We start from the raw sequence: 13,161 nt of genomic DNA on the forward strand, positions 1-13,161 counted from the left end.
GTTTTCAAAATTCTCACTGGCTGAGGCTCATGTTTCTTATTTTCTTTACAGGGAGACCAAACTTTGAGGAAGGTGGACCATCATCAGTGGGGAGGAAGCATGAATTTGTACGATCAGAAAGTGACAATTGGCGTATTTTTAGAGAAGAACAAAACGGAGAAGATGAAGATGGAGGTTGGCGATTAGCTGGATCAAGAAGGGATGGAGAGAGGTGGCGGCCTCATAGTCCTGGTAAGAATTCTGTTGAGGATTTGGTGGAAATTGTTAGGGAGTTTTTTTTAAAAAAATGGAGTCATTATTTATGTCAACACACTCAGTTTTAGTATTACAAAAATTTTAACATAAAAATACTCTAGATCTATTTATTTGATTAAAATCACTCTTATTTTTCTGAGGCAAATAATGTGGTTTCACAGGAAGTATTTGCCCTTAACTGCACAACTAAGAGAGGGTTTTATTTGGTTCTGTCTAACTCTAAATCTCTCAGTCCTTTTTCATCACGCTTTAAAACTTAATAAATGTATAATTAGGGACATGTGCTCCCCCTAAATTTTTTTTTCTCCCTGTGCAAGAAAGGATTTATTCTTTGAATTTTTTTTTGTCCTGCAAATGTGTTTATGCTTATTTGAAGAATAAACTTTAAACCCAGGTCAAAACATCAAAAGTTCATTCTTTTTTCCCTCTAATTTTTTAAAAAAGGAGAGAGAATAGTAGTGATTAGTGGTTTTATAAGTTCTTCTGTTTGACTCCTAAGAATGCTTCCAACTGTTCTTCCCTGACATTAGATATGCTGGTAACTGAAGACACTGGTGCTTTGTGTCAGAGTTCATCCCCTGCCAAAGTGCTGATTCCACACCTCATGATAATCAGATGCCACTGTAGTTTGAATCGTGGGGTCATGCAGAACTGAAGCATACAAAGACCGTGTGCATGTCTTATTGAATTTCACGTGCATAACATAATATTTTATCAACCATATGCCAAGAGAGCTTACCTGTAATAGAGGACATTATAATAAAGTAAATTGTTTCCATTTACTTTTTAAAATCAAGTAGCAAAACCACTAGTCTTGGTCTAAGTAAATATTCTAACAGGCATTTAGAGTGCTTTATGGAGTTGTGTGGGTAGGTAGAAACTTGACGAAGTCAATCTTTGGATAAAGTTGGGATGCTATACCCCAGCTCTTCATGACTGCCTCTTGGGTGCGTTTTCTGTCATGAGTGGGCATTGTTTACATCATAGTTTTCTAGGCACTTCTCATTAGTCTGTGTCCTGGGCAACCAAATGTTACTGTTCTCTTCAGGGCATAACTGCATTTTGTGCTGAGCTTGCCTGTTAGCAGAGGGTTTGTAGACTATGTTCCCAACAAGCATTCAGTGAGAATGAACAGGATCTGGGCTGAGCGAGAAGAAAAATTCCAGCTGATCAAAAACAAACAAGGTGAATGTTTTGGAAGATGAACAGTGTTTCTGAGCTCGAAAGAATGATGTTGATTCTATTAAAGGGAGTTGAACAAAGTAAAATTTTAGTGTTATATTCTACCATCAAACCTCCTCAACCAATAACTTAGATTTTGAATATATATTGTCTTTTTCTAAATCTTTCTCCTAATATTTGACTTTCACGTTAGTTTTATTTGTAATTAACTTGACAGTTTTCCAAAATTTTTTATTTATATGTTTTTAAAATATAGTTTGGGGGATATAAAGATTTTGGGTCAAAAACAAAAACAAACAAAACAACCACTCTAAATGTGCATTTTAAAAAATGAATAGTATCACTTTTTCAAACCAACATATTAAATCTGATTATATCAATTGTAAGTTACTCTTAACAATTCTTGGATTTTAGTTAATCTTTCATTAAGATTTGATTAAAATTTTAAATATAATGATTTTGACTTATTTTATCTTGTGAAAATACTATCAAATTAGTTCTAAGGGAAGGTCTTTAAAGCACTGGTTAGTCTTAAGCTATAGATGTACCTTATCTGCTATATTAACTTTCATGAATAAAATGTTTTTTTACTATTGATAAGACAACAACATTATGGAATCTAGTTTTATTAATGTAGGGTGCACAGCTGGATACGTGTGGAGATGGTGCATTAGGCCAGCTAAGCATTCACTCTGAGAGCTGAACTTAGGAAACACAGTAAGAGGGAAATGTGAGCCAGAGACCTGGAAGCATATATTCCTGTCATGGTGCATATTTACAGACAGTTTAGAAATGACAGCAGTAGACAGAGTGCTCTGGAAATCAGCATTTGATCATGAACACATCTTCTGAGCAATGACTATAGGTTTACATTTAAGTGATCTGGGTATAAAATTTCTTCATTTTCATAGAAGGTCGTAAATAGTGTTTCCTTTTAAGTAAAGGGTGGGGAATGTGGAATAATGTTTTCTTACCATTTTGTGAGTGGCTTACAGAATGCTACCCGTATTTGGCATTTTAACATTTTGCCCTTTGGTTTTCAGTTTGAGTTTTAGATTGCTAGGTTTAGCAAATTAAGCCTCAATGGTAAGAACATTTTGCTTTGGCCTCATTTTTTTGCGTATCTGCCACAGAGAAAGCCGTCAAGGATAGAAAATTCTAATGTGTTAAAAACTGCCCCCCCCCACTTCTTTTCTTTAACTCTCTTAGATTCAGGTTTGTCAGACTTTACCAAGGTTTCCCATTCTTTTTCAGAAAAATATGTTTCAACTAGGATCTTTTATTTTTAGGCATTCTTATTCTGCTGGACAGTGGATGTAATAAACAGTATGCTAGGGTGGATTTAGGAATGTCCCTGGGGATATTATACGGAAATAACTCCTTAGGGAGAGTGAAGAGATGAGAGAAGGGAAAGGAAAGTAAGCATGTTATTGTGGAAAAAGCAGTAGAGGATGCAGAATTGGATTCTAATTCTGCTTTGCCATTTGCAAGTTACTTCTGCTGTCAGAAGTTTTGTTTTTTAAATTATAAAATTATGATAGTGGGCTATATAAAATCTCTCTGAAAGCTGACAGTGCTGTATTCCATGACTTTTTGTTGGGAATCAGAATTACAAATGGGATGTTGGCATTAGCAGGTAGGCATGATGATTTTGATGTGAACTGTCATAGGGAGCTGGTCTTATTCAGAAAGAACAATACTTTCAGGAGAATAAAGAAAATGCTTCACAGACTTGCCAGAAGGAAGGCATGGATTTCAGTATGGAAAGATATGCAGTGCTAAGTCTGACCACGGAGTAGGTTAATCAACATTTAAGTCACATACCTAAAGCTCATTAAAAGTCTATACTTTGAATAAAGCGTCCTTTAAAAGTTATTTGTTTTAAATGTATCTTTAAAAGCTTTAGTCTGTTGTGTCTTGGTACTTAATAAAGCTAACTACATGTGCTGAGCTCTGAACTTCATGTAATTTGCCTAGTTTTCTGTTAGTAGGTTGATGTATTTGAATTTGCTTTTAGTTGTAGTTTTCTCCTTTATTTCCTATCACTTTCTTTTTCCAATATTGTCACAAAACTTTTCTAAGGTTTGTGTCCTCCTCCTGATCCCAGATGGCCCTCGTTCTGCAGGCTGGCGGGAACACATGGAACGACGGCGAAGGTTTGAGTTTGATTTTCGAGATCGGGATGAAGAACGGGCTTACCGAAGGGTGCGCACTGGCAGTGGCAGCATTGACGATGACAGGGACAGCTTGCCTGAATGGTGCTTAGAGGATGCTGAGGAAGAAATGGGCACATTTGACTCCTCTGGAGCATTCCTCTCTCTAAAGGTAAGAAGTTGATTTAAATGTCATAACAGGCACTGACCTTCTACCAAATCCAAATATGTTGTTAGCCTTTGGCTTTATTTTTTGCTACAGAAAGTACAGAAAGAGCCTATTCCAGAAGAGCAGGAGATGGACTTCCGGCCTGTAGAAGAAGGGGAGGAATGCTCTGACTCTGAGGGTAGCCATAATGAAGAAGCCAAAGAACCTGATAAAACAAATAAGAAAGAGGGAGAGAAGACAGAAAGAATAGGAGTCGGTAAGGTGCAGTTTTGTCTTTACTTTTTATCTGTCAAACCAGAAGTTTCCTAAATTGTTAATTTAAGATTACTTCATGTTACAGAAGCTAGTGAGGAAACACCTCAAATCTTAACATCATCTGCTAGACCAGGTACTCCTTCAGATCATCCGCCTCAGGAAGCACCGCAGTTTGAGAGGAAAGAGGAACCCAAAACTGAGCAGACGGAAAAAACTGAAGAAGAGAGTCGGACGGAAAATAGTCTGCCAACCAAAATGCCCAGCAGAGGGGATGGTATGTATTTGTGAGAGTCATTAAGCTAAAGTAGGATTTTGTTTTAAAGTAGGGACTCGATCACTGACTGGTAAGATACATTTCTGCTTATGCCTCCTAGAACTGCTTCTAATGGTAGATTATTAGAACACATTATTTTACTGGTAAACCTAGTCCAGTGGTCGGCAAACTCATTAGTCAACAGAGTGGCAAACCGCGGCTTGCGAGCCGCATGTGGCTCGTGAGCCGCAGTTTGCCGACCACTGACCTAGTCGAACTCCGCTTCCCACATGTGTCCATCCCAGAATTTACCAAAACAGAGTTAGAGGAAGCAAAGGTGGAACTCAGGAGTCTCACTTCCTAGGATGTTATGACATAGCCACCCTGGTATCATTTGAGCAAACTGGGTTTGTGATCCTTTGCAGTAGTTTGATTCTGATATCAGACAGGTACCTTCCTTTTATGTAAAGGCTATATGTGTTTCTAGATGACATACCAAATTGCCCTTGTTCCAAAAACGGCCAGAAAGAACAAGGATGAATCTGTGGGATTCTCATAAATTTTGCTGTAGAATAAGCTTAAAGTATATCTCCTCCAATGTTACTATATTGATTTTAAATTGCTCTTATACCTTAGTAAGCAATATTAATATTTTCATGTTTCTTGTACATATTAAAAAATGACATTGTAAGGCCTGGTGTTGAAGGGTTAATTGATTCATTCACCATAAAGATGCACACCTTTTTTTATTTTAAATACGTTTTTATTGATTTTTAGGGAGAAGAAAGGAGAGGGATAGAAAGATAGAAACATTGATGAGAGAAACATCATCGATTAGCTGTCTATTGCTTGCCCCCTGCTGGGGATTGAGCCTGCAACCCGGGCATGTGCCCTGACTGGGAATCAAACTGGAGAACTCTTGGTTCATGGGTCAACACTTAACCACTGGGCAACACCAATGGGCGAAAAATTCACACCTTTCAATATGGCCTCGGATATCTTGCATGATTGGGCTTCTGCCTCCCTTCATGCAGTTTTAGCACCAGTCTATGTCTCCTTTGTATTCTATTCACCAGCCTCACAGCCTGTTAGGTTCTGAAATGTGCCGTGTCTCTTGCCTTGTGCCTTAGCACATGCTGTTCTCTGAACCTTGACACACTCTCCCACCTCATTTTCCCAAGCTAGGTTAGGTGCCTTGCTTCTTAAACAACATTTCTAAAATAGCAATACAGTATTATAAAGATCTTTTTGTCTTTTTTTTTTTTTTGCTCAATAAACTAGTATTTTGAGGGCTTGAACCAAGGATTTCCTTATAATGTTTTATGTCTAGAACAAATGTGAATGAATGAATTCAGCACGTATTTGAATCTCTGCTATATATATCAGGCACTGTGGGACTTGTACATTTTGAAATTTTAGGATGGGGTCAAAATGTGTATTTTGAGAAAGCTTCATAGATAGGCATTAAAGATTGAAACTCTGGATTTAGGGGAGATAAACTATGTGTATTATTTAATATATATATATTTTATTGATATTTTACAGAGAGGAAGGGAGAGGGATAGAGAGCTAGAAACATCGATGAGAGAGAAACATCAATCAGCTGCCTCCTGCACACCTCCCACTGGGGATGTGCCCGCAACCAAGGTACATGCCCTTGACCGGAATCGAACCCGGGACCCTTCAATCCGCAGGCCGACGCTCTATCCACTGAGCCAAACCGGTTTCGGCACTATGTGTATTATTAATAGTCTAGGGTAAAAAGAAATTTTAAGAGTTCATGACTGGTAAACTCCTGCAGTGCTTCAGGAAGCAAGTGTCTTGAGTTTGTCTTGGAATAATAAGTAGAATTTGGAGGTAGGTATAGCTGGATGAATTAGGAAAGGGCATTCTAGTACAGTGAAAGCTGTCCTAATTTCCCATTAACACCTCAGAATCAGTGAAAGCTAAAGCGAGGAAGCAGTGCTGGTCCAGGCATGGGCAGGAACCAGCTCCTGTTTTTATTTAGATGAAGCATGAGGTGTGAAAGGAGAATGGTGGGAAACATGGTTGGAACATGGATTTAACAGATGTATGTAGGGTAGATTGTTTTGATGACAGGTGGGTTCAGTGTGACCTGTTGGGCTCCCAAGTAGTCATTATGATGGAGGCAGTGCACCTGTAAAGGGAGGCAGTGGCAGATGAGATTTCAAAGTAGAATTTGGCAGGACATAATCATTGCTTGTATAGCAGGGCAAGGGAAAGGGAAGAGTCAAAGATGAGTGAGTTTTCTGAGAGGATTATGCTGCTATTAATAGAAAAAGAGTAGAAGTTGAGCACATTTGAAGGGGAGAGGATAAATTAATTTTAAATACTGATTCTGAGGTTTTAATGAGAAAAAGGTAGAGATGGCCAGAGAGCAGTTGAGTAAGGGACTGCAAAGATAGGAAGAGTTTAGGGCCAGAGAGAATTAAAATACAAACATTACGTATACTTGTTAAGGGTGAAAAGAAAAGTAGACAGAGAACAGAGCTTTGGATAATTTCACTTTTTTTTCCCAGCTGTAATTCCGATTTTTAGAGGATAAAGAGGAGCTAGAGAAAAGTCTTTAGAGGCAAGTGTAGAGTGCAGGAAAATGAAGGAAGGAGAATGTTTTCAGCTTGGAATAGGGTCGATGATGTCAGACACTGCTAAGAGATTGGGTGATGAGGATGAGGAAAATACTGGATTTGGGGACTTATGTCACTGCCTATCTTTGGAAGAGAAGCTTGACTGGAGGGGTGGGAGTGGAAGTCACAGTGTAGCAGGTGTAGGTGGTGGTGAAGTGGACACAACTTGTATAGACTGTCCTTTGGAAAGAAATTGGCAAAGGAAGGAAAGAGTGAGAGGAACAGGAATTTAGAGAAGCTATCTGTAATTGAACAAACAAGGTTTCAAAGGGGAAACTGCAATTGTTTCTAATTAGTTCCATCCCCCTTTTCCTTCTTAAGAGCCTGCATACTAATAGGTTAGAAACAGGAACCAACATAGAACCTCTTTTGCTATTCTTACTGAGAAGAACTTCCTGCATTGTACAAGTAGACTCCAGGTGTTTTTCAGTATCCTACAAAATGTAATGTATTGAGTTACATTAATTATGACTTGAAAAGGAACTTATTCAAGATAATTGCAGAGATTTTTAATAAAGGTTTTAGTGATAAGATATGCCATCTTTGAGAAGATTTGCAGTGTTTTGTTAACTGTCTCTACTATTCTGAGACATGATATTAAGAAGGGATTAGACTGACTCTGTTTGCTTTCAAGAGGTAAACTTATAACCATTGGGTCGGTAGATGCTCTAGTGACACAGGTAGGCACGTAGAAGGCGCTTCTGGATACCTTTTAATCCTTATATTTTGTTATTCTGGGGAGGTACTTCTGTCTTTCTGGGGAGAAATACTGTACTTCTTCAGAAGTAGCTGAGCCCATTTAGCAAGCTGCTCAACTTGATATAGACTTATTCTTCATAAGATTCTCTATATTTTAAAGGGTTTTCATCTGTCTACATCTTTTTCCCTCTAGAAATGATTCCTGACGTCCAGCAGCCCCTGCCTCAGATTCCTTCAGACACAGCCTCTCCTCTCCTCATACTTCCACCTCCTCTTCCTAATCCTAGTGCTGCCCTTCGGCCAGGTGAAACGCAGGTCGTAGGTGCTCCTGGTATGGGCAGTGTTTCCACGGAGCCAGATGATGAAGAGGGTCTCAAGCATTTGGAGCAGGTAAAAATCATGTAATTCTTTTTTTCTCCAACTGCTATAAATATTAGAAAGCATTAATGAATATTCAAAAATGGGACTTCGTGCACCAGATTTTATGTACTGGAAAAGTTGTTTGTATTTCTAGTATTTATTTGTATGAAAAATTTCTTTCAAATCATTTCATGCTTATAAGTTTCTGCTATGTAGTAGTCATGTCAGGTTATTTTTTGCTCTTCTGAGGTTGCCTTTAGCTGTTTGCTTTTCTTTTTTCTTTGGAAATTAATGGAATGCCAAAAATGGTGAATACAAGCAGCTGTGGATAGGTACTGTGTCTTCTGTATATGTTGCCTAAAGTATAACAGGGAAAATAGTAAAACTCCCAGGATATTAATAGCTTAATCATCTTTCTAGATTTTCCCAAGATTGAATATACCATTGTTTACATGCAAAGTAAATAATAGCTTGCTTTTTGCAGAAGAACTTCTCTTTCCTTCATAGAGGGGTGGTTAGTGACAAGCAATGTTGAAGAAAGGAAGAAAGGGGGCAGTGTCTCAGTAAAATATGCAAAAGATTTTATTGGTAATTGTACTAATGGAGCCTTTTGTTTTGTTAACATGCACATATTTACAGGTTTAGTTTATACAATATAGGATTGAACAGTGGCTTATAAATTTTAAAAAGTATTATTAGTGTGTTGATTAGAAGCCTGGGCTTTGATCCATACCAGTTTGTGGATGAGAGAGAATCATTGATCAACTGCTCCTAATCTTCAGCTTGCTTAATAATTTTGAGACCCTGAATAAGACTTCCCCTTTGTGAAATGGGGGATAGTACCTGTTTTCATGGCATTGTTGCAAAAATTAAATCATTGCCTTCTGTGTTCCTTGCATAATGTCTTTCACATATCAAGTAGTCCAAAAAAGATAGGCATTTTTTTATGTGTACAAGTATTAATTTAGGATCTTTTCTTTCCTTTTTTTGTTTTTCTGTTAGCAAGCTGAGAAAATGGTGGCTTATCTCCAAGACAGTGCACTAGATGATGAGAGACTGGCATCAAAACTGCAAGAGCACAGAACTAAGGGTGTCTCGGGTCCATCAATGCACGAAGCAATGCAGAAGTGGTATTACAAAGATCCTCAGGGAGAAATTCAGGGTAGGTGGTTTTGTTCTACTTCAATATAGAAGTGTCTGACATTACCTCCAGATTTTGTAAGATGGTGGTGATTAATGTTAATTTTCATGCTATAGGCTTTCTATATATATATAGAAGGCATTTTACTAAGGCACCTCCCATAGTACTTTACTATTTCAGTGAGGGGAAGGGAAATCCAATGAAAATAATTTGAATACAGGGCAGAATGTCATGTTAATTTGATAAGGATGTAAGCAAAATGCTTAAGATCCCCCTCATTTCTGGCATCCCACCTGATTGATTAGGCAGGTGAGTTACTTACCTTCTCTATATTCCAGTCTTCTTTCCATAAAAAGATAATGGGAACAATTTTGGAAGACTGCTTTAATATTTCACTAAAGTGGAGTTGATATTAAGTGATAAAACTACTTAAAATGTCTGAGAAGTAGTACCATGTTATAAACTAATTCCTTAAAAGATTTGTATGATGCATAAGTTAAATTAGAATAGGGAGAGCCTGGCCAGTGTGGTTCAATGTTTGAGTGTTGACCTATGAATCAGGAGATCACTGTTCGAATCCTGGTCAGGGCACAAGCTGGGTTGTGGGCTGGATCCCCAGTAGGGATGATGCAGGAGCAGCCGATCAGTGAACCTCTGTTTTAGGTTTCTGTGTCTCTCTCCCTCTCCCTTCCTCTCTGAAATTCATAAAAATATATTTTAAAAAATGAAAATTAGAATGCAGAGAGAATGCTGTAAAGGACATTGGTTGATTCTTCATTTCTGCTTTTGAAATCTTTGCTAATAACTTGAAATTGGTTATTGACTGTATTAGTGTCATTTTCATGATAGTGTTTAACCAAGTGACCTCTCTCCAATGTAGTAACTCCTTTTCCACTCCCAGTACCCTTAACCTGCTTCATTCTTCTTCATATCATCTATCACTACATGTATATATTTGTTCATGATCTATAGAATGTAAAGTATGTAAGAGCAGGGTTTTAATTAAAATATATATGGATGTGTGTTTTAATTAAATTTACTTAGAGATAATTGTTGTTTCACATGCACTTGTAAGAAATAAAATGGAGATTCCACATACCTTTTACTCGGTTTCCCCGGGGTAACCTCTTGCAAAACTGTAGTACACAACCAAGGCAATGACACAGATAGTCAAGATTTAGTGTTTCTGTCTCAACAATAGGATCCCTTCTGTTGCCCTTTTATAGCCATACCCATTCCCCTCCCATCCACACCCCTTCTCCTCCTTCTTAACCCCTGGCAACCACTGATCAGTTCCCCATTTCTATATTTTGTCATTTCAAGAATGTTATATAAATGGAATCATACAGTATTTAACCTTTTGGCGTTGTCATTTCTCACTCAATATAATTCTCTGGAGGTTCATTCAGTTTGTTGCATGTATCAGTAGTTTGTTTCCTTTAATTTAGTATTCTATGACCTCGATGTATCATAGTTTAACATGAATGGCATCTGGGTTGTTCTGATTTTGGCTATTATAAGGCAGGTATTAAAACATTCATGAATAGGTTTTTATGTGAACATAAGTTTTAGTCCTATGAGATAAAATATGTTCACTAGTGCAATTGCAGGGTTATATGGTGATTACATGTTTAGTTTTTGTGTTTTTTTAGTTTTTTTAAAGAAATTGCCAAACTGGTTTCCAGAAGGGCTGTACCATTTTATATTCCCACCAGCAATCTATGAGTGACCCATATTTTCTTTACAGAAAATATTTTTATTACTTTAAAATATTTTTATTGATTTCTAGGGAGGAAGAGAGAGACATCTATGTGAGAGCGAAACATCGATTGGTTGCCTCCTGCATGTCCCCTACCGAGGATCGAGCCCGAAACCTGGGCATGTGCCCTGACTGGGAATCGAATCAGCAACTTTTTTTTTTTTTTTTAATATATTTTATTGATTTTATACAGAGAGGAAGGGAAAGGGATAGAGAGTTAGAAACATCGATGAGAGAGAAACATCGATCAGCTGCCTCCTGCACACCCCTTACTGGGGTTGTGCCCGCAACCAAGGTACGTGCCCTTGACTGGAATCGAACCTGGGACCTTTCAGTCCGCAAGCCGACGCTCTATCCACTGAGCCAAACCGGTTTTGGCGAATCAGCAACTTTTTGGTGCACAGTATGACGCCCAACCACCTGGGCCATACCAGCCAGTGCATGATGTGGCTATTTTTAATTATAGCCATTCTGACAAGTGTGTCATGATATCTCATAGTTTTTAATTTGCATTTCCCTAATGGCTAGATCTCTGGCAGAAAATGAAAATTTAGAAAAGCATGTATTCTGTCCTGCATATCTGTATTCTCTATTACAAAGTGACACAGAGTCTAACAAATACTCTTTCCAGTTTTATTTATATACTTCTTTGACAAATGAATTATAGAGATTGAGTGAGATGGAGACTATTATGCTCTTTAGAACTATTACGCTCTTTAAAATCTCAGTACTGCTGAGAATTTGGGATGTGTAGACATAAGGCTTATTTTGAAATCTTTTTTGTTGTATTTTATTAAAAGCCTCTCCACCACCTTTGGAGAGAAATTAAGTTTACCTTACAAATTATTTGACAGGTGCCACCTGAAACAAGTTGTTACCTCTGGATGAGGATCAAACACAGAAAATATTTTTTTCCTCTTTAGCCTGAAAGGATTCTTATTGCCTTTCTGTTTTAATTGGTGTTATAGGTCCCTTCAATAATCAGGAGATGGCAGAATGGTTTCAGGCGGGCTATTTTACTATGTCTTTATTGGTGAAGAGAGCATGTGATGAAAGCTTCCAACCTCTTGGTGATATCATGAAAATGTGGGGAAGGGTTCCCTTCTCTTCCGGTCCTGCACCCCCTTCTCATATGGTAAGTACCTTACAGCTCACCCAGAACGTGTTAGATACAGATGCACTTGCTTCTCTATGGAAAAAATACCTTGGGTGAGGATTAAAAAAAAAAAAAAAAATTAGCTACTGGTATTGTAACTAAAAACTGGATCATAATGTAGCCCTCTTGTATAATGGCCCTGGAGTACCTTTGAATGGGAAAAAATACTCCTTTTCAGCTGCTCCGACCCTCTCCCCAAAGAGTTCCTCTTGGAGAGCTTTGTATCTGTGCCTTACTTTTCCTTCTCCAAGTATAGGAGTGTCTGGTTCCTGGCCAGAGTCAAAAGTAGCCATAGTTAGAAACCTCATTGTGAACACCGGATTTCTACAATGAAAACACCATTGACGTTTTCATTAACTCTAGGTTGAGGGCCTGTGCCGGCCTTGTGGTAGGTTCTGAAGAGATGAGGATGAATAAGATATAACCTCTTATCAAGGGTCTTCATAGGTGAGAATAGTGGCTGTCAAACATTTTTGACCATGGCCTGTAGTAAAAAAAAAAAGTTACTTTGTGCATTTCACAAAACATTTTGTCATGCACATATCTTCTGTTCTATTTCTTTTCTTCTTATTATACAAATGTTGATCTTGACCCAGTCCTTGATTTTACAATCCACTGATGGGTTGAGACCTATAGTTTGGAGAGCAGTAAATATACCTGGGTGAGGGAAATTATTTCTGTTATAAATTCAAAGAAAAATTATAGTGTATTATTGTGTATAAATTTAATTTATGTACCAAGTTTGAGCTTTGTTTTCCTTCTCTGAATTGGGATGAGTTTTTATCTTGTGTGTTTCAGAGCTGAAAGATCATTACTTGGAGCTTAGCAAACTTTCTGTAGTCCATTTCCTGACTTACAGTGATAGGGCTGAGCCTCAGTCAGATTCACTTAAGGGGAAAAACCATGGGAAGCTCTGCTTCCTGTCAGCTATTGCCTTTGCACTGATAAGTGAGTTCATCTTTATGATAAATACTAGTGACCCGGTGCACAAAATTCGTGCACATTAAAAGGGAATTAGAGGAAATATTTTAATATTGCTATTTGCCCTTTCTGTATAATAGAAGTGTCAGAGATGAAAGAAAATTAGTAAAATGTATATGAAAATCTTCCTCTTGTCAGAGTCTGGGGCGT

At 37.8% G+C, this 13,161-nt stretch overlaps 1 protein-coding gene across 11 annotated transcripts in view; it reads left to right on the forward strand.

Moving 5' to 3' along the window:
- GIGYF2 (GRB10 interacting GYF protein 2) overlaps window positions 1–13,161 on the forward strand; it is a 127,430-nt gene that overhangs the window by 79,419 nt on the left and 34,850 nt on the right. For 6 of the 11 annotated variants that reach the window (XM_080670583.1, XM_080670589.1, XM_080670588.1 and 3 more), the window contains 7 exons: window positions 52–231; window positions 3,545–3,762; window positions 3,853–4,015; window positions 4,100–4,288; window positions 7,808–8,004; window positions 8,977–9,136; window positions 11,843–12,009. In XM_080670583.1, the coding sequence (XP_080526709.1) occupies window positions 52–231; window positions 3,545–3,762; window positions 3,853–4,015; window positions 4,100–4,288; window positions 7,808–8,004; window positions 8,977–9,136; window positions 11,843–12,009 (1,274 nt within the window). The remainder of the gene's footprint in view (window positions 1–51; window positions 232–3,544; window positions 3,763–3,852; window positions 4,016–4,099; window positions 4,289–7,807; window positions 8,005–8,976; window positions 9,137–11,842; window positions 12,010–13,161) is intronic. The other 5 variants (XM_080670590.1, XM_080670593.1, XM_080670592.1 and 2 more) reach the window with 1 other exon arrangement.

Source organism: Plecotus auritus, assembly GCF_963455305.1.
Source record: "Plecotus auritus genome assembly, chromosome: 5".
Classification (NCBI taxonomy): Eukaryota; Metazoa; Chordata; class Mammalia; order Chiroptera; family Vespertilionidae; genus Plecotus; species Plecotus auritus.